This window comes from Plutella xylostella, chromosome 6 (genome assembly GCF_932276165.1).
Source record: "Plutella xylostella chromosome 6, ilPluXylo3.1, whole genome shotgun sequence".
NCBI lineage: Eukaryota > Metazoa > Arthropoda > Insecta > Lepidoptera > Plutellidae > Plutella > Plutella xylostella.
In genome coordinates this window covers 4,459,305-4,483,828 of record NC_063986.1, presented here as the reverse complement: position 1 = coordinate 4,483,828, position 24,524 = coordinate 4,459,305, and the positions used below count along the sequence as shown (strand labels likewise).

General features: G+C 35.9%; 1 protein-coding gene across 1 annotated transcript in view; it reads left to right on the top strand.

Moving 5' to 3' along the window:
* LOC105384568 (tachykinin-like peptides receptor 86C) overlaps positions 1–24,432 on the top strand; it is a 56,351-nt gene extending 31,919 nt beyond the window's left edge. Inside the window, exons 6-10 of the mRNA XM_048621878.1 lie at positions 2,171–2,318; positions 8,838–9,034; positions 14,225–14,328; positions 20,806–20,895; positions 24,232–24,432. Coding sequence (XP_048477835.1) covers positions 2,171–2,318; positions 8,838–9,034; positions 14,225–14,328; positions 20,806–20,849 — 493 coding nt within the window. The 3' untranslated portion in view covers positions 20,850–20,895; positions 24,232–24,432. The remainder of the gene's footprint in view (positions 1–2,170; positions 2,319–8,837; positions 9,035–14,224; positions 14,329–20,805; positions 20,896–24,231) is intronic.
* Positions 24,433–24,524: the final 92 nt, after the last annotated feature.

The window sequence follows — 24,524 nt, the reverse complement described above, 5'->3', positions numbered from 1 at the left end:
ATTGCAAACTTGTTTTGACAACGATTTTCGGATTCAAAATTGAATTGAATTTGACACTAATTACTTCGTAAATGTTACATCGTTTTGACTTCGCAATAACACCAGTGACCTATTTTTACGTTTTGTAGTGAACTTTGCATATTCAGACGATGAAGACTTTCACTATATGGTATCGCTGATGACCACACGACCATATTTATGCAGGGCAGATAATCGGCCCGATTTTTCTTTCTTCTAATTAACATGCTCTTTGACGTTTTGAAGGACGTTCTATTTTCCTCCTACAAAACGTCGGTTTCTAATTGTTCGTTGTGTAAGGTCACCCTAATGATAATTCTACAACCATGACGACACGACAAGAAGAAGAATGTAGATGAAAAAAAAACTTATTCTTAAGGTCAGTACCGGCGTTAGGGTAGGGCGCGGTTGGGCGACCGCCCAGGGGCGCCGGACTTTAAGGGGCGCCGTTAAGCGGCGCCCCTTTACCTATATTCCCATCTCCGTAAGCGAAAAAAAAAAAACGATGTGTTGGCAACACTAGAATGGAACGCAGGTGCTCAATCCATTCGGTCGGAGCACTACATTAAAAGCCTTATATTAAAAGTACTTATTATAAAATATCTCTGGAACTGACTTTACAGGGTTATTGGTAAGTGGACCGGATCCTTTCAAGAGGTGATAGAGGAAGGCATTTCCAGTTGATTGAACCCTATAATGCATTATTCGAAACTAAACCATTTCTAAGATATTTAATATTTAAGTTTTTTTTACATTTTTGCCAAAATTATATGTTTAAAACCGAGAATAAAAAAAACCGCAATATTTCAGTATTTTTTTTGGTTGTTTTGCAATAGTAACACCTTAATACACTAATTAAAATAATCAAATGTGCATTATTCAAATTAGACACAATACCTCAAAATATATGAACATTTAAAAAAAATATTCGAAACGTAAACACAAATAAATTAAATTAAAAACATTACCCTCCTCCTTCGGCAGTCGGGTAAAAAGAATTTTCATATGATATTTTTTTGTGCACTTTAGCTTTAAAACATTGTCAACTTATAAGCTTTCAAAAAAGATATTTCAGTATCAAATCGATTTAGGTTTCACCAAGATATGGCCAAAACAACCAGCACAGGCGGATAAAATGTAACAGAAAAACCAACAAAATTAGCCCAATTTAAAGGTAAAAAGTGCGATTGTTTTCAGTCCTGTTGACTATAGTATGGAAACCCCTGTTGAGTTTTCTCCGCCTTCTCTGGTTGTTTTGGCCATATCTTGGTGATACCTAAATCGATTTGATAGTGAAATGTCTTATTTGAAAGCTTATAAGTTGACAATGTTTTTAAGCTAAAGTGCACAAAAAATTATCATATGAAAACTCTTTTTAATTTAACTTATTTGTCTTTAAGTTTTGAATATTTCTTTAAAATGTTTATCTATTTTGAGGTATTGTGTCTAATTGAAGTTGAATAATGCACATTTGATGTTAATTAGTTTATTAAGGTGTTACTAATGCAAAACAACCAAAAAAAAAAATTGAAATATTGCTAGTTTTTTAATTTTCGGTTTTAAACATAAAATTTTGGCAAATTTTTAAAAAAAACTTAAATATTGAATATCTTAGAAATGGTTAAGTTTTGGGTAATGCATTAAAGGGTTCAATCAACTGGAAATGCCTTCCTCTATCACTTCATGAAAGGATCCGGTCTACCTGCAAATAACCCTGTATAATGTTGATGAAATTTTAACACGGAGATAATAAATGAATGTCGAGGAGGTACGGTCAAGTGTAAAAGTGGATGTACACTGTTCATTCGTAAGCCTTTGTGTTAAAGGTGAAAAGTGTCCACCGACTTTTGCATCTGACTGTACATAGAAGTCATTTTTTCGGAAACGAGTGGATGATCGTGATTTGCTGAAAACATCGACTTTCATAACTTAATAAAAGAGTTCGCCGATAGAAAGGCTAGAAAAGTTTTTTTTAAAATAAATGTTTATTTCTTTTCATAAATGGTTATGTCATTATTATCCTTCGCCTTATTTCGTATGGGCAGTTAGGGGCGCCGTAGAAATCTCGCCCAGGGCGCTGGTAGTACTAAAACCGGCACTGCTTAAGGTGCCGTCTACTATCTAAAAACTAAACGTGTCCAATTGTCCACAGCTACAACCTGGTGTTCCTGGGCGTCACGTACGTGGTCCCCACGGCCGTGATGGTGTGGGCGTATGCTCAGATGAGCGCGGCGCTGCGGGGGCGCGCCATCGGGGAGTGCACGCACCATCAGATGCAGGTGGTGCGGGCTAAGCGGAAGGTCAGTCAAATAACGCCTCTGATATGTACCAATGAGTGTCATTTATATACCATCGCTCTTTCCGTGAAGGAAAACATCGTGATGAAATCTGTATATTTATCATCAACTGCAAGTTGCCCGGGCTAGGTGGAAGGTCAGTTATTATTATATGCGGCCATTTCTCATACCAGGCCAACGCTCTTACGATGAGGGAAAACATTGTGAGGAAAACTGCGTGAACCTACAAACCCGCAGCCGTCCAGCGTGGTGGAAAATGGAGGTTTAGAAGAAGAAATTCAATTGGAGAAGGCCAAGTGCAGTTACTTACGTACTTACACCCCCAAATAGAATAGAATAGTGGTTCTGACGGCGCGGCGGTGATGGGGTGGGCGTACGCGCAGATGAGCGCGGCGCTGCGGGGCTGAGCCATCGGGGAGTGCACGCACCATCAGATGCAGGTGGTGCGGGCTAAGCGGAAGGTACGTCTATAAGCACCTACTTCTCAAGCCAGATCAACGCTCTTACGGTGAGGAAAAACATTGTCAGGAAAACCCGCAGCGGACAGCGTGGTGGGAAATGGGTTCAGACCTGGAGAATATACACTAATCGGGGAGTGCACGCATCACCAGATGCAGGTGGTCCGGGCTAAGCGGAAGGTCAGTAGACTAGGCGTCGGAAATAAGGGTTAAAATCCTGCCCCTAACTTAACGATGAGGTGTTATATACCATCGCGTCATTGTTCGTATCGGTGACAAGTAATAAAACCAGATAGGGTTTTTCACGGTGGTTAATTTGCTTGCAATTTTATAGTTTATACATACGTCATAAGTAGTAACTGGATGAGGAAGGTCGAAGCTCTTGTGAAACTTCTTATAACTACTCTACTGGCTCATGTTGTTTCTGGAATTTCGTGATGACCTTTCGGTTTTATAGAGGGAACAAATTATAAACTAAATTTCCTTTCCTCTAATGTACCCAACATACTGAGCCATTTTCTAATCAGGAAAAACTCGGAAATCCCGGAAAGAAGCAGCTGCTCCATAAATTAGAATTCATTCGTTAAAAACTCAGATGGCTTTAAAAAGCGCAAATGCAACTCTATACTCTTAATTAAATTAAACGAGAACGTAATGTACATTTCCACTCCAATCCACCTTCAAAGCATGAAGATTATGTCATATCCCTCCAATCTAAAATATCTTTTACCTGCCATACTCTGGATTTGTGAGCATCAGTTTATTTTCTGTTCAAGTGTGTGCCGAGCACTGAAAGATAAATGTTTTTCTTTCTACATCTAAGTTTATCTTTCTCTCTTATTTTTTGCTTTGATTAAATTCATACAAACTACGTAAATCCTATCGGAAAATCGATTCTTTTAGATTTGAAAGTGTAATGTTATTATCAGGTGAAGGAAAGTAAACGATTCAGCTAAATAGAAAACATTCTACATTTATTTGTAGAGGACGAGGTTGCTTTTTAATCAAATCAAACAGCATGGTATAGTTGGAAAACTTCGTAGTTTGGTATCGTTCGTAATTCAAAGACCGTATGAGTGATATTCACCCGAATTTTTGCTCCAATATTGGTTTGGACTATACCTAAACCAAAGTAAATAAGTATTGGAAAGGTCTAAAACTCAAATGTTCGGAGGTAGGTAAATAGTTTTGGGTTCTATTCAATAAACCTTACAAATTATTTATAGGATGAAATATTTACAAAGATCAAAGCTACGGTGTAAATATTTACATTTGATGCATCGCTAAAAGTCACTTGAAGTTTTACATTAGGGAAAATCAATACGAAACGATTCAGTTCATTTTGCTTATTCATCGACCATTTCAAAGATAATTTACCCTCATTGTGTTCATCGTGTACTGTCGTAGATAGATACTCGCTAAGTGTAACTATTTGGTCTTAATCGACCTTATTTTATGTGCCTTAAGAGTTTAATATTCCTGCAAATGAAAGAGTGAGGGTTAGTTAGTTAGTGAGCTACAATGGCTGCATTCAAAGGAATACAGGATCCTTTAAATGCCATTTATTAACTTACATCGTATTTGAAGGAAATTGAATATACCTACATACATATGTAGATAATCGGGATGATTCAATACTGGTTTAGAAATTGAATAGCTAGTTAAATATTAGTTCAGTCGCTCACTTAAACAAAGCAACAGCGTATCATCAATATTAGAGAATAAAGTGTGATTGTTTGATTCGCACAAACTCGTTATAATTTTAAGCGTTATCGAATGAACGCACTCTATTAGGTAATATTTCCATATCGTTGGATTTGCGTCATTCAACTTGCTACTGGTATAATAAGCGGCTACCAATTGGAGCATGTGCTGTGCAATTTTAACCCTAACGACGTATGAATTAAGGATGAGTAGTATAGAGTTTAAGAGAGAGTTAAGGTACCCTTTGTTTGAGGTAAATATTTATAGGTATGTATAAGATAGTAGGTACAAGTAACATTAAAAAACGACATCAAAGTTTTGCTTCAATGCTTCAAACGTTCGGCTTCTATTGAAATTCTTAGTGTTATGTGATTACCAAGTTCCTATATCTTCTGGATCTAGGTGCAGTTGCAAACCTCACAGGGTAGACAAAAATAAAGAAAACAATATTGGTTATTTTAAATTACCATAAAACATGATCGTCATTGACTAGAAACCTTTTTCATTTAAATTTATGCCATAATAGTAGCTAAATTTAAATTTTAAAGAACCAATAATTAATAAATTGTCATCTCATCATAAATTATATTTTCATGGTTGTCTGCTATCTACAAAACAACTTGAAATCATGTAAGCAAATCTAGATATGCCATAAGTATTTTGAGATTATTTCAAGAGAGCGAAAATCGGAGGCCAGCTCTCTATAGCACCGTTGCATCTTATTACGAAGTCTGTAACTGAAAATATGCAAGAAATAAACTTACTTCAAAACTTGCCGTGATGTTGATGGCCACTAGGGGGACTTCTAGAAATTCTCTTTTGAAAATCCACCAGAAACTTTAGTCTGCAGAAAATCTAAATTGGAAATTCAATATTATCTTTAGACTTTGCCAGTGGTGGCGTATGAATAGATCCTGAGATTGCGTGCTGGTGTAGTCTCGAATATCATTCTAACTGAATATCTCAACAACAACTACATTGTTTTAAACACATCAGTATCGATGTTAGATTTAATCCTATTTTTAATGTTATACCTAAATAGTGGTAATACTTTGCTTGTTGAATATTCAACAACCTGTCTCACTTATTCATATGAGGTCTGTATTAAAATGATTGAACGGTACCTATATTTTCCTTACACACAAAGGAGCTTATTTCTATTAATTTGCATTTGTTTTAAAATTTACTTTCAGTGCTCGAACTTTTACTTCTGAAATCAATATGAATGGTCACGTCCATAACGTCCCTACGAAGACTACAATATTATTTTTAACACTAGTCACGGGGCGTTTAAGGATATATTAAAAATATGCTAATACTCTGAATATTAGTTACGTTCCAAGTTATTTACTGGTGATTTTATTCCATAATATTGATGCATGCCACTGATACTGATAATTGAGCGTATTATGCATTCTATGGCCATGTTTATTACATCCGCCTGTTCATTTATTCATGAGCAAATCAGAAATTATTAATTTAAATGGTAATTCCAGATTATCACATCATTTCAAACTCCCATGTAGGTTAATCTCAGTGGGGAAACATGGTTTTGTTTTTATTCCATCATCCGCAAAGGAAAGCTAAACCTGTACTTATCTAGTGGAATTTGGTTTATGAAGGTAGGTATATTATATCTCAAATATACAGGCTGACTTATACAATATTTTGCGTGTTGAGGTACCTACCGTAACGTTGGTTATTAAAGGTACGATGCAAGAATGCAATCGTAATTATGAAATTAAACATTTCTAATCTTTAAATTAACAATTAAGATAATCGTGTAATAATGACGTATATGAGATAGGTATATGATATATACGAGTACGCCAATAATGTTCTCTGTGTACCTGCCAAAAATACACTTAAATGTTTCTCTCAAATTGAAATCAAATATACAATTATTATAGTTAGTTTAATATTTTTATAAATAATAGGAGTTCAAGTCTCGGTCGAGGGGTCAGATGGCGGGATAGTACTTATACATAAATAACTCTCTCTGTCGCTTCTGATCCGGAAATAGACATTAAAATGGAGTCTACGCTGTACGTCCCACGTAATTTTGTCTCACACTAGGTAGACAACTATTCCTAGAGAGCCAGCAACTGAATTGGTTTCTAAAAAGTTGATAAGGCGTGTGATATTTACCTGAACTAATGCATACGAGTAATAATATTATATTATCAATGTTACTTGCACCATAGCATTATCCTCTGTGTAAAATAATACTTTTAATTAATACTTTATTAACATGATATTCCGTGGAACTTATTTCACTAACTGGAAGTGCCTGTTACAATATATTTTTAGGGTTCCTTATCCCAAAAAAAGAAACTTATCACGTTGCTGTCCATAGATAATGGTACGGACGGAACCATTCGTTCACGGGTCCGACTCGCACTTTGCTGGTTTATATTTTGCTGAGTCTCACTTTTATTGCTGGCAGATTTCGGTGAAATACACTTTTTATTTAAAAAAAGTTACTTAATTGGACATGTACGAGTGGCTTGTTAAATTTTGTGTCCCCAAAAATGACGAAGAAAATATTTTTCTGCTTTTAGGACTTGTTTGCTTTTTTTGTAAAGTAACAGACTCCAATTAAAATCTAGCAGAACATCAGTGGGTTTTAAAGTTTTCAGGTAAGTACTTAATACTTTTAATTGTTTAAGTGTTTATGCCCCCAAGAGATAAAGAGAGCTAACAACTTTAATATTTCGACATTAGTTTTCGTTGACATAAATTAGTAGAAACGTTTAACTAAGTAATACAAATACATACTTCAATATAATTTCATAAACATTCCGAGATAAAAAGTATTAACCTACAATTGCCGTATTCCATAATGCAACAGCCGTTTTCCCATGATAGACTCTAAAACTTCCATAAATCCACATTTTTATTGTGATTCTCTAATACACTTTAGCAGCGACAAAATTTATTATTGTTTTACTAATTAATAAATATATAAAAACTCACACCATGTACGGTGGCCTGCGCCTAAAAGTATACAGGCGGAGTTTTTGAAATAGCGATCTCAAGCTCAAATGCTGCTTAAGCACATCCACATAAACACCACTGCTACACACATCACACACAATACGTCCCCGGATTTATAACAGATGTAGCTGGTTCCTTCATCATCAGGGATTGCTATTTTAAAAACTCCGCCTGTATACTTTAAGGCGCAGGCCACCGTACTAATGTACTCCCTTGCGGGGTAGGCAGAGGTGCATTGCTGCACCCACTTTTCGCCAGTAAATTTCGCTAATTAATTTTCCGGGAAAAACAAGGTGCTAATTGACATGAGTTAACGCTAGTCGCCACGGCTGCATCCCATCTCTTAGCTAATAGGATTAAAGTATTGGAAGACACCCAGTAGTTTCTTGACAAGTTAAATGTTGGAAAACAACTTCTCTGATTTTCTTGCGATTGTCTTTGAACGTAAGTACTTAAAGATTGTTTTTCCAAGGATTTTCTATATTGGCTTTCACGGACATAGATTTACAAAGGTAATTTCCCCTTATTTATTGCTTAATTTAAAGGTATGTAGTGCATTGAATGAAATATTTCAAATATTACGTAGGCAGAGCCTATAGTTTCAATTGAGGCATTCTCGGAAAGGAAAACATTGTCAATATTATTAACATTGTTAATTTTTGGAATTGGTTTTGTGTCAATAATAAACAACCGCATTGTATTATTGGTGTCGATTTTGGGCATCAAAATTAACATTAGCAATGTCAAACTATTTTTGCCATTAGATAATGAAATTTGCGTAATTTGCGGTAACATTCATAGTTAATTTATTTATGAATAAAAAATAGTAGGTTTTATCACAGGTCATAAAAAAATTGGTGCCTTCAAAACCGCTATCATTGAATTCATAAAATAACAATGACTATAAATTTTATATGCTTTTGAAACCTACAACAAATACCGAGTAGGTGCCTATCTATATCTACCATTACAACACAGACTTTTTGACGCCCGACTGGTCCTGGGTTCGAGTTAATAATTATCTTTTTATGTTGAAAATATTATCAATATAAAGTTGGACTTTTCAAGTGATATTCATAAAAAAAGATATAGAACTTTTTAGCTATTGAACTAGCTTTTGTCACTCTCTGTCAAATAACTTATTGTTTACAACATAATTTTTAACAGGGTTAGTTTTGAACGTTGCAATACGTACCCATTTATATACTTCACTATTGACACAATCACTGACTAGAAACCAGCACCCCTCTCTATCTCCCCAACAGGTGGTCCGTATATTCATCCTTATCGTGGTGGTATGCTATCGACACAAACATAATAGCCAGTCAAACCAGCTCATCACCCCTCTCTTTCTCCCCAACAGGTGGTCCGTATGTTCGTCCTGGTCGTGGTGGTGTTCGCTCTGTGCTGGCTGCCCTACCACGCCTACTTCGTGCTGGTCTACCACCACCAGGCCCTGGCTTCAGCGCCGTTCGCGCAGCACATCTATCTGGCGTTCTACTGGCTCGCCATGGCCAACTCCATGTTCAACCCGCTGATCTACTATTGGATGAATAATAAGTAAGTGTATTATAATTATTAAAAGCTATCATAATAGTGTTAAATAACATATTATTATTACAACATTTTTCCATTATAGTTAAATAAAGATAAGATCAATTTAATAATCCGCCCCGGGTCGTTCCTGGCTCAAAAGTACCCATTATGATGGCAGTATTACCTCGTTCATTGGAAGGAGACATGTGCCCCAGCAGTGGGGACGTGATGGGTCGTGATGATCCCCTCGTTGTATAGCCAGCATCATAGGTAATTTTAGTTATCGTTAGGACGTTTCTGTTTTAGGAAAACATAAAAACAAACAAACAACTCGTTAATAGACTAGAGAAGGACCTGGCCCTCCTCCAAGACTGGATAGTTGTTACCACAATGTCCATGCTTGGCTCCAGACGGGTGGGAGATATTTATAACACATATCATAATTATACAAATTAAATATCTGTCTCGGCCGGGCATCGCACCCAGGACCCCCAGCACAGCTGTCAGATTCTCTGCCCGGTTTTCCGGATCGCACGGTATTGTTACGCCACCCGGTCGTCCGTAAAACATACGAGGCTGGAACGGATTGCATGAACAGGTCTCCACTGAATACCAAGTGGAAGCGACTGATTTGCGGTTGACCCCCGCTGCCTCAGAAACTAGAATTCTGCGTATACTGTAGTCCCTCTCAGTCCTCATAATTATACTATGTATATTGTGATGGTCGTCAGTTATTGAAAGGACTGAGAATAAAATTAAATATTAAACTCGCATTTAAACTTTGATCAAGCAACGTATTAGATGAAGAAAGCTCACATAATACTCGTACATGGTTTTGAAAACAAAACACTATTTCGCTCCGATCAGCATTTGCTTAATTAAATGTAACAACCGGCTACGGTATGCTACGAATAACTCTAGTACTCTGCTATTGTATTAATTTGCACTATGCTACTGTGCACTATAGTATTTAATGGTTCAAATGCTAAAATTCGTCTTTGTCTTTCGTTCCCTGGTGCATTTTGAAGCGCAATTCCCAAGGCTATTGTTTGCATAGTAAACGTATTTTAATTTTTAGGAGCAATTATTTCACTTCTGTGATCCTGTTATTTATATTTTAAAAATAGGAGGAAGCTTGCTTTTCAGATTTAGCCGTGTAAATATTCGATTTGGTTCACATTTTTTTTCTTTATTTAATTACTAGCTGTTCCCGCAAGTATTACACCTTAGCTTATACATTAGAAATATAATAATATGGAAATAACTTAGTATATCCAGGGTTTCAAGTTTCTGCATACCAAGTTTCATGACAATCCGTTCAGTAGTTTTTACGTGAGAGATTAACAAACATGCTCACAAATTTTCTTAATATTAGTTATCATCTAGCTTAGATTTACGTACGCACTTGCCTACTTAACTGAAACCTAACTTGGCTTTGAATAGATACATACATAAATAAATAACCGCCATATTTGATCATACCTGCTGAATGATTGAATAACTTGACCCTCATCAAAACGAGAAACGGAGCCCAGTAGCAACATTTTGATACTTGGGCTCTAAGGGTCTACCCTATACGTGATCTGAATGCTAAGCTTGAACTTATAAGACCCACTATCGTGTCGGCGGTGGATTACTGAAATATGCCAATCATAGAACAACGCGGACTATGCGCGTCTAACGCGGGTATGATGCCAATAGTTAAATTTCATTACGGAACGTTTACTTACGTACAAGTGATTGAAAATACCACATCCATGATACCACATTGATGATGACGATTGTGAGTATTCGATATGATATCTCCTATAGATAACTAGGAAACAACCATTTTCAAAATTCCCATATACACTCACGGGCAATGAAAAAGTTCCATTCACAAAAATCCGACACCAAACAACCCCAATATTTTCAAACGTTTAAATTAAAACTTAACAAAATATGACTGTTTTAGTTAGTAATATCCTGATGCTCTGTTAAATGTACTTCAATGTTGCAGAAGGCGTAATTATGTTAGCCTTTTCCTTTTAGGAGTAATTTTGTGCTTTTCTTAGTGGAACCTTTTCATTGCCCGTGCGTGTATTTTTTTAAATTGACTGTGCACCAAACATACACATTCCTACATATCGTACTGTCCACGTAATAATTTGCAATTAAGAATACTTATCTATTTGCCGTGGGTCAAAAATAGAAATAAAAGCGAAGGTGAGCAGGACTTTATATTTATTTTTAAATTGGATAGCTTTCGCGTGGGAAAGCTTTTCAGTGTACGATTTTGCATTTTTTTTCTCGTCGTCACGTAGTTTAAATCGTATCAAAGCTTTTTGATTTAACTCGTTAGAGTTTGTACATTTTATACAGGGATTCAGTTAAAGTTATTTAGGTGTTAGAAACTATATTGTGCAGCGATGGTAAATTGTGCTCTTGGGTTCATTTTCAAATACCGGCTAAGACAAATATAAGTATAGATATAAAAGGTTTGTCTTTCACATTTATATATACGCAAAATAAAGATAAACTCAATCAACTATCATAATCTTCAGCCCGTTCACTGCAAGCTCAAGGCATTTACCCATAATCTTCTCTCTTTTTAACCGACTTCGGAAAAAGGGGGAGGTTCTCAATTCGATTACCTAATGTTTTTTTAATGTATTTTTATAAATTATGTATGATGTTGACCTACACGACTGGAGAGAGCTAGGTACAGTACTACTGTTTGAGACATCAGGATCACTTCACTAAAAAAACAAACTAACTACTTATTTATGGTCATAACCGGGAATCATACCTCTTGGAACGTTCTATCAGTGGAAAATGATATAATGAGTGTGTACATGTGTATGGTATTTTTTATGCAAACCACTTCACGTAAACTTTAAATCGAAAAGCTGTTTCAAACGTGACTCAATTACCTTTGAATATTACGTGTGGAATATGCCTGGATGGAGATGCTGAGTGTAACACGTTGAAGTGGAAGATACAGTCTTTATTTTGAGCTGCGTAAGAGTTAAAAGTGTGTTGATTGCACTGTAAATTGCAATCATATGGCAGTTATACCTCCTTTGAAGCTCGAATCTTATCTTAACTAATCATACTGGAGAGCGGTGGTAGCTCAGTCGGGTAAGCGCCCGCTTCTCACGCCAGAGATGCGGGTTCGAATCCCGGCGCTGACATGTACCAATGAGTTCTTTTAACTTAAGTACAATGTATATCATCGCTCTTACAGTGAAGGAAAACATCGTGAGGAAACCTGCATATCTAGATCTAGCACATCTAGATATGTAAACCCACCAACCCGCAGTGGACCAGCGTGGTGGGAAATGGTCCAAGCTTAGGAAGGCAGTTTAGACCTCGGGGATATGCACAAAGGTTCCACTCGAGAGAGCCAGGTGCAGGTACTTACACCCCCACAGAGAATAGAATAGAATAGATACTGGATGGATTTACTGTTAAATACCTACTTGCTTTATTTTAAATCCAATTTGTACACAATAGTGCCAATTGATAAATTAATCTACTTCAAATCGGGTTGAACATTAATTAAATTAAGTGGTGAGAACTTACTTGTTGAACTAATACAATAACTCTTTAAGTCAAGGAGGAAAGAGTCTCAAATTTAACAAAACTTTTATTTACTTTAAAAGCCTAGCGGACCATCATAAGAAATTAAATTGCTTGTACTCACTTACATAATAATAATAATAAAGTTCTTTATTTACAGGTAGGTATGTATTTTTGGAAATCATAATTATTATAAAGTATCTATAATACATATAAGTTTATCTGCGAAAATTAGGTATACTTATGAAATGCATTTTTTTTGTTGTTGTTTTAAAATGCGGTAGGTACCTGTTTATGACACTCACATAAGGCTGCCTGGCGACCAGAGCAGAGGGCTCGAATCGACCAATGAAAATTGGATAATGTAAACTCCGCTCATGCGATTTTATTGGACAACTATTGCCTCGCTCACCGCGCCGCTAGCCTGCTCCGCTCTAGTGGAAAGTCACCAAGTGCAAATCGTGTAAAAACACAAACCATCCCTTTTCCTTATTTTCATTGTTTATGTTACAGAAAATTTATGACATCCAGGCATTACATATAATTCCTAGGAAAAGTATACAATTCCGAATCTATCAGGAAATGTATAAAATATTGATTCAGAGACTGTTCAATACGATCATGAAAGCCTGAATGAAGAAACCCTGAACGCTAGATTCTTTAAAAGACAATGGCACAAAAAAGCGAAAGTGCAAAGACCTTACCCAATTTATTAGCAGACGTAATATATTTTTCGGCACCTCGTAATAACTTCACCGAGTTTCCTTACGGTGACTTCTCGGAAAAGCCGTCACGTATCTAATATTATGCGTTAACATTTCCTCTTTGAAACATTCGACACATGATGTCGTGACTGTCTACTGTTTTGGAATGTTTTATGAAGTCCCCTCCTTATTGTCACTTACCGAGTGTCTTCTTTATTTTCATCTATATCTCAACGGTGCGTTGATGGAACGGAAAAAGGAAATCTTTCACGTCGTTAAATTTAGTTAGGCCAGCCCTTTTAGTTTAGGGTATTGATGCAAAAATGATTCGGTTTTATTGGACATTTATCTATTTTTTTAGGTATTGTTGACGGCATCATATAATGTATTGTCTAGTTGAGAGAGTAAGAAAACTGAAATCCTTGTTACATTTTACGAAGTCTCGTATGCCAAGCTTAATTTTAAATGCTGTAGTAGGGTCCTGCCGGGACTTTTATGTGGAACAAGGGAACAATCTGTTACATATCCTTTATACAATTTTAAGACTAGGGTGGAATGTTATTATGTAAAAAGTGATTAAGATGAAAGCAGGCTAATTTTGTGAATGCAGCGTTTAGAAGGTACACGGACTAAAGCGCCATGTTCGATTCCCGAGTCGTTTTAACATCCTAAGTAATATTATAAATGCTAAAGTAACTGTGTCTGTCTGTCTGTCTGTTACGCTTTCACGCCAAAACTACTCAACGGATTTGAATGAAATTTGGTATACATACGGTATAGACCCTGGGAAAGAACATAGGCTACTTTTTATCCCGGAATTCCCACGGGAAAACTTTTTAAGGCGAAGCGAAGCGCGCGGGAACAGCTAGTAATGTATAAATGACATATAAATTCCAATCTACATTTTTGTGATGCCACTAACAGTATTCGTTGTTCTTTTGTCCAACAGGTTCCGAATTTACTTCCAAATGGTGTTGTGTAGGTGCAAGAGCACTTCAACTGAAATCCCCAACGATTTCAAGAAACAGTTGGAACTGAACAAATCTCTCTCGGGTGAGTTATTCTGGCTTTTTTGATTTCAATAACCGTATCTTCACCGGTCAATATACAGGGCTGATTAACGGAATACCCTGTATACAGGGTGTTGCAAAAGCGGTATAGTAAGCAGTAAGGGGATGACTCGATGGGTCATCCTGCAAAACTGTTGTTTTCAAAAAAGCAACTCTCCGTTCTTAAAAGACACGTGAAAGTTCATATTATGGAGCAGCAGCAATATTTTTCATCGCGATTTTTTAATATTGTAGAACAAAGTGATAACACGCTTTATTAGATATAAGAACAACTAAAAAATAAAACGTTTGGGTGCAACGATAGCTAGCAAAAATCAAACTCAAATAATAAACCCTATCGTCTTTGTTAACTAGTAAATTAAAATAAATTTAGTAGGTATCGTATATAAATGAAAGAAAGCAAAGCAAAATCTTCTAAAGCAACTATAGTTGGGACATGTAGGGCCACGAATATTTAGGTGACTCCTCAAATGTGATGCGCGGCTTTGCTCAATCCCATCTTTTTCACTGTTTCAGCGTTTTTATATTTTCTGACGTCGTCGTGTGTGGGCTTTGCGGATAATGTGTTTGTCGAAACGGTCGCCTAGGAAGGTTTTACGGTAAATGTCGGTACGGTAAAAATTATTTACTTTCGCCTTTATTTTGCCCAAAGTAGTATTTAAATACAGGTTTGCAAAAAGTCATCCCATTTTCATTACAAAGCTAAGCCATCTGGCATATAAACCTAGGTAGGTAAATCATAATTTTATTTATTGATTTATGATTGTTATCTATTAATTATTTAAAACTGTTTTTAAATTTGTCTTGCGCAGTGAAATGAAAGTTTCGAATCTTTTTATCAATATTTTAAGAGCCTTAGAAATAGACTCAGATAATATAATATTAGTCCTTGTGCCGATGAAAATACGAGAAGCTATACCTATTGCAATTCGTAAGCAACATCAAAAGAAGAATTACAGTCTAAATATTTTTGGGATTCTGGGAAGAATATTTAGATACTTACACATTATAAAAGTTTTTCTGAAAAACGGATTTCATTTAAAATTTTATACTTAGGTATTTCAAGTTCAATGATATTACCACAATGGTGACATAATATAATAGTTTTTATTTATGCTTATCATAATGGAATGTCATCATCCTCCATGCCTCTTAGCTTTTATTAGATGGTTATAGGGGATATGGAAGATAACAAGTTAGAACCTAAACGTTGGTTAGCTCGCTCTAGGGCATCACTTCCACTTTGCGATCAGGATTCAAATAGATGAATACCTACAGTGTGTTAGGAGTAGCTTTAAAAGCTTTCTTAATAGGAATTAGGAAGCTTATTTATTTTTTAAATCAGTCAGAAATAAAATACATTTATCTAGGTTACAAATGAATAGTGCGTCAGAAACCTGTTAGGGTTTATATGCGCACTATGGTTCCTCGACTGAAATACATACATAAATATAGTGTTACAATAAATAGGTAGGTACAATTAATTTAGCTATTAGATCGCTATTAGGTAAAATGCCTTCTTGGTACTATTAACATTAATATTTAATTTAAAATGTAGCTGGTGCAATACCACATTTATTCGCACTGATATAATATGTCACCGACCTCATGTAAGACCACGCTCTACAAGCCCTAACTCCAGCCATTCGTAAGGCAGGGGGGTCACTTTATATGACCAAAATCTAAGTTTTGGAGCGCTACTGCGTGAGCCTTGACTCTATCTCGTTGTATTTATCAGTTTCCACGATAGCTCTTGATCTTTCGTTTTACGTCAGTATAGAGTAACCCTTCTGGAGCCACCGGGTTGAACTAAGACAATGGATTCCAAACGGTGGGACGGATAACAGTATGACATCCTATTGTTAACATTAAAGCCAACTTATGACCATGACGAAACTTGTTCTTGTTTAAGTTCTGCGCCAACTTTAAGCATTAAAAAAAGCAATGGAAATTTCCGTCTCGGAATTGTTACAACTTCAAACTTATGAAGGCAAAGATTTTGCCAAACTTAGGCTAACTTTAAAACATAAATTTAGTAGTCGGAATATTTTGTACAGCTTAGAGCAAATTGTTATAATTTGGAATGGACATTTACATTACTCTAACTACGCTATAACAATAAAAATATACGCTACCAAAGAGACAACAAAACCCTAAAAAATACAAATCGAAATATATAGCTAAATATCCCAACAGAATACCCTCTACACCTTATAAATCAGGCTTCTGTCCTGCAATATCCCGGACCAGCCATTAGAGGAGTACACTCGGCATTATTTTGCACTTACGCAGCTGTGGCCTATTGTACCTTGTACCGTAGTCCGTTGTACTGCGGGTCTGAGCTGTTATTGAATACACGGACAGAATAGAGCATTACTGGGCAGTTAGTCCCGCACCTTGAGTGCTGGAGGGTCACTCTACGTAGACTAAAAACAAGCAAAAGAGAGTATTCGTGAAATTGGTACGTTTAAAGCAAGATAGAGTCGTGGTTAGAAACAACATAGTTTTTCGTAAGATAATCTGGGAAAAACCCGACGTGTCTGTTTTACGTTTTAATCTCTGAGCTGAAAGGTTTTAAGATTGTATTGCTTGTAGCTAGCTTCTGAGCTTCACTTCATATCTATTATCCGTGTCTGGAAGAATTAATATTTCTGAAACTTTCTAGGTATACATATTATAGGTATCTTTTGATAACTGATAATCTCCTATTATTACCAATTTTACAAGTTAGTTTGAAATCACACTACAGCACTTCCTTAAAAGTGTTCAATTCAATTGCTTCTATTGAGGAGTTTATTTTCGTCACGCACAATATTACGATTTATGTCCGAAGTCTGTTAAATGACAATGGCGGTTGGTTTTCACCAGCAGACATTATAATTTTCCGCTGCTCCGCTGATAGTCCATTCAATTTATTAGAGTGTCGAGACGATTACGTCACTTTGGATTTCACCAGTGGTTCCCAAAGTCATGGGTTAGAGAACACCACTGGAGGCCAATCCTAAGGCACGCGGTACGCCCCTAATTGGGTACTGGTTATTATTTTTGGCATAATGCCACTGGACAAACTTTAAATTAATAATTTATATCAGAAAACACTAACATATCTTCGACGTAGGATATTCTTTAATGAAGGTAAAGTTTGAGAAGCTGTGGTCTCGGCTATTGTACTTTAGGTTCAAAGTGTGATTGTTAACATTACAAGAGTATCGAGTTTTACCACCATGGCTATCAACAAATTGGTAGCCTTCATAAAAAAAAAATCAGAATTCTTTCTTTTTTTCTAGGTTACCATGAAATGCTTCTGATGTAATTATATTTACGTACCTGAATCTATAAAATCTATAGTTACTACAGAGTAGACTAAATTCCACTCCAAGGGTGGTTTGCTCCATAAATCTTATCCACTCGTGTTTTGACAGAAAGTGACAGCAGTAGACATCACCTGAGTTTGGTGCAAACCACCTCTGACGTAAACCACATTAAACTTTGTATGGGAGATATAGGATACTAGGAAACAACGTTATCGTGTAATTGATTTCACATCCTGCATACACTTAAATGAATTATTATTTAGTATACTGAGCCACCCCGTAGATACAGGGCTGCATATTTTAAAGTGAAATAGCAACTTCAACTTGCTTTCAAGTCACTTCTGACTATCCGTTCGGGGATTACAGTCGTGAGTATAATTATGTACCTATGTATGTATGTAACATTCAATGGCCTTTCATTTAGCGGCCTAGGCTTCCGAAAGCATTTTGCAGTTCAATGCAGCCTATTGAACAAGATGACTGTGAAAATGAAATATCGGCATAAAAGCTGCAAACCCACAGGCACACAATGAGATGAATACCTCGTTGTTTAAACTTCCTCGTTATTATAAAATGTAGACTAAAGATAGTTCTAGTTTAGCACCGGTTATACTCCAGAGATTTCATACAAATCGGTAGTCTAGAGCCAGGTTTAAACCAGCTATAATATATTTAGACTTAGTTTTATAATAAAAAGGCAATCTGAAAAAAAATGGTCATTGAATAATAAACTTCGCTTTTAACAACATTTTTACGTTGTTTTATCTGTTTCGCCAGCTGTTATAAATCATGAACCGAGTTACTCGCATTTCCTCAATCAATTACCGACTGTACGAAGTAAATATAAATATAATATATTTATAACGATATGTGCCACCAGGAAAATCCCTATTGGCAGGAAAACATACGTTACAGCCACGCCTGACGCGCGTCGTTATCCAACAAAGAAATGGGTTTTAAATAACTGTTCGAGTGTAATGATAATAGACGCATTATCATGACCAGAAGCAAATTTAATAATAGTAATATTTTACGGAGAATTATGAATTTGACTCTGAATCTAAAATAGATACTAAGCCGCAAGGGGGTGACTCAAGAGATCTTTCTAAATAAATTCTGTTCTAGGACTTATGAAAATTCGCCCAACTGTACCACTTTTGCAATACCACTTTCACATAAAACTAAATAAATACTGCCTAGGTACTCGTATTTTTTTATTTTAACTTAACCCAGAAAAACTGAAGTCTCATTATTTACAGGGCGAGTTAGTTCTACATAATGAATGGCTGTTGTAACTTGTAACGAAAGTTGAGAATGCTGTTGTTTTGTGTTTGCCAACATCGTTCTAACAGCAATAAAGCACAGTTTAAATATTGTTTATCTTCATTAATGTTTACTTTGCTGCCTGATATTGATTTCCGATAAATCGCAGATAAAATTTTAAGGGGAAACTGTTAAGCTTCGATATTACTGCTGTTAAACGGCTGTCGAAGCAACGTTTCGAGATAAATCGGAGCCAATGGATTGAGTTCAGAGCTTTAGAAATACTTTTCAACTTTTATAGATAAGAAAAATATACCACCAACAATATGAGCAGTTTTAAAAATTAATACAGATATATTGAAAAAAAAATGGCGTCCAGTGGCGTGCTTTGGACCTACGGCAGTGGGCTGCTATCGGCTGAAGAACTTGCTACGGTTAACCTGTAAAGATGATTCGGATTCGGATACATTTAAGGCAAAAATGCGAAAATCTTAGCTATTGCGCTAAGAATGAAACTTTTCTCAGCAATAACTGTATTCCTCAGAACGGAATTTCCTTATATTGTTGCTTGTTGTTTCTTTTGGCTGTGTATACTTACTTACTTAATACACTCGCGAGAAATTAAAAAGTTCCTCTTACAAATTGTCAACATCAAATGACGCAATTTTTTTTTAACCTTTTTTTTAACTTATTATAGTTACGTTTTTAGTTGGTAATATTCTGATGCGCTGTTATATGTACTTCAATATTCCATACGGCGTCATTAAGCTAGTCTTTTCCTTTCAAGATTTACGTGGTGCTTTAAACAAGAAGGGCAGCGGTGGAGGTGTCTTCTGCCCGGAACTTAATTTACAATACTCTGTCAGCTTCGGGAACAAAGCTACTGTTTTTCAGGCAGAAGCTGCCAGCCTACTTGACGGAGCTACACAAATAAAAGACACAAAAAATAGCAATATCTGCTTCTACACAGACAGTATGGCTATTTTAGGTGCCTTAGGCAGAACTGTAACAAAATCTAAATTAATTTTAGAATGTCACAGAACACTGGAAAACCTAAGCATTTCAAATAATGTAACAGTACAGTGGATTAAAAGTCATAACGACAACATAGGAAATTGCGAGGCTGACCGACTAGCAAGAATGGGATCAAATACCCTACCAATAGGGCCAGAACCATTTATTAGTTTGTCATCAAAGGCAATAAGGCAAGTTCTCACCGATAAAACACTATCTGAACACAATCAGGAGTGGAAAAATCGTGTAGATTGCAGACAAACTAAAGCGTTTATTGTATCACACAACCATAAACTTACACGCTACTTACTCAACCTGTCCCGTAGTAATATATCATTAATGGTAGGATTAATAACAGGACATTGTTGCGTGAATAAACACTTATATACCATAGGTAACTCAACTAGTCCCTTATGTAGGACATGTAAGGAAGTAGATGAGACGGTTGAACATATTCTGTTAGCTTGTCCACCTACTACAGAAACAAGATTATCTATTCTTGGACCAACAGAGCGCCTACCTCAGCTATTACAACACCCAGGCCTGCTACTCCAGTTTACTCGGGAGCTAGGCTGGCTGAGCTGAAATCAAGGGGATATGTACAAAGGTTCCACTCGAGAGAGCCACGTACAGGAACTTCACCCCCTATGAGAATAGAATAGAATAGAATACGTGGTGCTTTATCACTAGGAATGTTTCATAGCTCGTGAGTGTATGTTGTTCAATTGTTTTATCGTCAATTAGTGAAAACTTATAATTGGCTTTAAACTGTCTATTTTTATTGTTAAACTGTAAAATTTTATCTGTAAGTTTTCCATATAGTAAAAATATATAACAATAAATAAAATGTTCATGTAACATTGTTGCAGTGAGCCGGCACACGCGGGACGCGTCCATCTTCAGCCGCGCCTGACACTCGCGGAGGCGGAGTCGGCCGTCTCGCTCTGACCACCACCTTGGTACGTATGCTGCTTCTCTTTCACTTCGTCCACCTATCGGTGTCGTATGGATTGTCATATAAATGTATGGAGAAACAGTGACGATGAAGTGCACGCATTTGTGTGAATTTCTATACAAAGAATACTGAAGGCGATGCGTCCCGTCCGTTGCGTACGATGCCAAAGGTGGACGCTTATCTTTAGGCATGTGACATCAAACATACTTAAGTCAAAAAGGTGAACTATTACATTGATGACTCATTCATTAGGTAGCAAAGTAGGCGTACATTAGAAAATAATAGTACTTATTACTTAGAACACGGCATGGTTTCGTATTTATTCTTTAACTGCTATCACCTCAAGCACTAAGAAAATTGAACACCAAATTATTCAGCAGTACAGTGCAGGTGATTAAAAGTTTTTCAGCCTGAAGCCATCAAAACAATGTAATGTTACTTTCAGGTGAAATTACAGGGAACAACAGTTGGTACGTATAATCGTTTGCAATAGAATCCAACAATCATGTAAACAAACCAAATTTTCACGATTACTCCGTAATCACATACATTTGACGATCAATTATGAACATAGTCTGATTTCAACGAACGCACCATTGTTTTCGCATTATCTTCAACACGATTTAACTTGTATTTATAAGTTAAATTTGTTAAAACATTTGCAACGTAAAAATTTCGAAGTATTTGACAAGCTGTCATCTTAGTTTTTTACTCATCGAACTCTATAAGTCATTGAAAAGTTAGTGTTGTTCGTAATCTGAAGTTATCTTTTATTTTTAATTTAATAAATTATTTTAATTTAATATTATTTGAATACAATTTTTTTTTTCAAGAGCTTAATATAATTAATCAAAACGAAAAAAGGAAGAGGAAGAAATGAAAAAGCTCGACGGCATTTTAGACACGGCAAGCGATGACACAGTGGTTCCATTTATAATTACGGTCACCGGCGACACTACTGATAGTGATGATGACGAAGACAAAGATTTAAATTTGTTTTAATAAACACTTTTTTATATTATTATACCTATAATCAGTTTTATTTTATAGTCTATGGCTTATATACTTAATCTAATTAGAATACTATGACATCACTATGGGCATAAACAATACGCTGTCAATGTCAGTCCGCCATATTTGTTTACATGATTGTTGGATTCTATTGCAAACGATTATAGGTACATGGGTACGGAATATTCCCGAAGGAAGTAACAAGACAAGTCCAAGTTTTAAATACCTACCTACAAAACTTAAACCTACAAAATACCTAAAAAAGGCTGGGCGCTTTGCTCTACCTCTACCCTCGGTTTGCTTATTTAGGTATACTATGCTCGAGGTAGTCTTGTCAAAATACCGACATATATTTTTAGCATCATAAATTCACTTACTTTTGTAGATGTAGGAATCTAGATATCCTCCAAAATTTACCTAATCATATATGAATCTTTATATTTTATACACTCACGGGCAATGAAATGATTCCACTGAGAAAAACACCAAATTACTTCTAAACGGAAAAGGCTAGCTTAATGCCGTCTTCTGCAACATTGAAGTGCATTTAACAGAGCATCAGGCAGGATATTACCAACTAAAATCGGTAATCATTTGTTCCAATTTTAAATTAAATCTTTGAAAAAATTGGGATTGTTTTGTTGTCGGCATTTTGTGAGTGGAACTTTTTCATTGCCCGGCAGTGTATTTTATATTTCCTTTTGGATAGTTAACTGGCTAAATTCCATTCCCATTCCATAAATGTAATGTAATAAAATAGATTTCAAATTTAAACGATTGTAAACATACCCGGCAACATCGTATAAAACGGTAACTGTAATAATATATAAAACGAATCTGTACGTACATATTATGTATTATTAGGTGTAGCAAACACAAACCTACAAAAAAAAACAATAGGTGTACGTCATTCTCATAAAAAGAAACACCCTATTTACCACCAGCGAAATAAAAAAATATATTACGTACACCAAAGACAATCAAATGTGTAAATGGCACGAATAAAGAAATCTTCGTTTCGTCTCAGTACGTTGAAATTCAATAAAAGTACGTAATAAAATGTACGTCCAAATGTACAATGTAGAGTTCCAAGAAAACATAAAATGATTTCGATGTTACTTGCGATTCGATCTAGCTAAAAATGCAATACACTCTAAATTTTTAGGTTGAAACGGTACAACAAGGTACATATTTCTGTAAGAAATTCATCGTAGACTATACGAGTATACGATACTGAATCACCTAGTAGTACAGATTTTATGAAGTCTATCATCTAACACAAAAAATTTCAAATTGATACTTTTTCCTTTTGTGAGATTGGATATAACCTATATTAAACTTCCATTCAAGTATAAATTTTATAGATTGGATTATAGGTGTAGAGAAAAAAATATTTAAATTCAAAGAATTAATAAGTGTAATTATTTACAGTACTTAATTAGGAAACTACCTATAATTATTAGTTACATAAATAGTCAAAGTGTATGTAACTAATGAAACATAAAATATAATATTCGAATATCATAATTTAAGAGCTTTCACCAAAGCTCTAAAGCCACAAACACAATTATTTCAATTCTAACACATTGAATTTTACAACATAACGTAGGTACGTCCGGTCTCATTTACAGCCAACGTTGGGAAAATTGTCCAACAAACGGTTAAATCTTGCACAAAACGCTGGAAGTTGGTCTGTTTTTAATTAGAAAGTTCATTGTGGTGGTGTGTGTTTTGTCGCTGTCGTGGAGTTAGCACCTACTTTGTACCGTACATGCAGTCTTTGACATCACTTCGAAAGGATTTTCGTAATATCTAGCACAAACACAACATTGTAGGTACTGTGGCGTGCTGGTCGTTGAAATAAAACCACGGTAGACTGTATAATTGTATATTGAGGTTTAAGTAGTTTATAAAGACACATTTATATTGACATTAAAGTACGATGGTTCTAATGCGACTAAATCTTATTAGGAACTAATCTATCTTGATGTGCATGTATTGTACCTACATGTACTTCTGTATACAGTTTATACATATAATACATCTAGGGGATATGATATCTCTAGCAGAGTTCCGAAAAGAAAGATATTTTCAGTTTCATCATCAGGTCCTGGGATCCCTAATCAGGGATAGGGCTCGAAGTGTAGATTTCCACTCTGACCGGTCCTGTGCCACGCCTTCAACTTCGTGCCAGCTCATGCTGAGGGTGGCTGCATCCTGCACGACAGTGCGACGCCACGTGGTTTTTGGCCGTCCCCTCTTTCGCTTGCCAGATGTATTTTCAGTTTACGAGTATAATAATTTTTTTAACTTATTTCGTCATCCTCAGGTAACTCCAATGGTACAGAAGTACTGACCAATGGCAACCCAGTGAAGATGCACCCCCGCGGGTACAGCGAAGAGGGACACATCCATATATGTGATGCTAAATTGTAACAGTTAACTAATGTAACTTTTTCTACCAGACAGTAGGTAAGTATGTACGGTCAGCTGCATAAGTAGCTGTACACTTTTGCACCTTGTCAATCTGAAACCGCCTATCCATTCAATAAAACATTGACGGTTCGTTGATTTGACAAGGTACATAAGTGCAGCTGACCGTACTTTTAATTAAGTGTATAT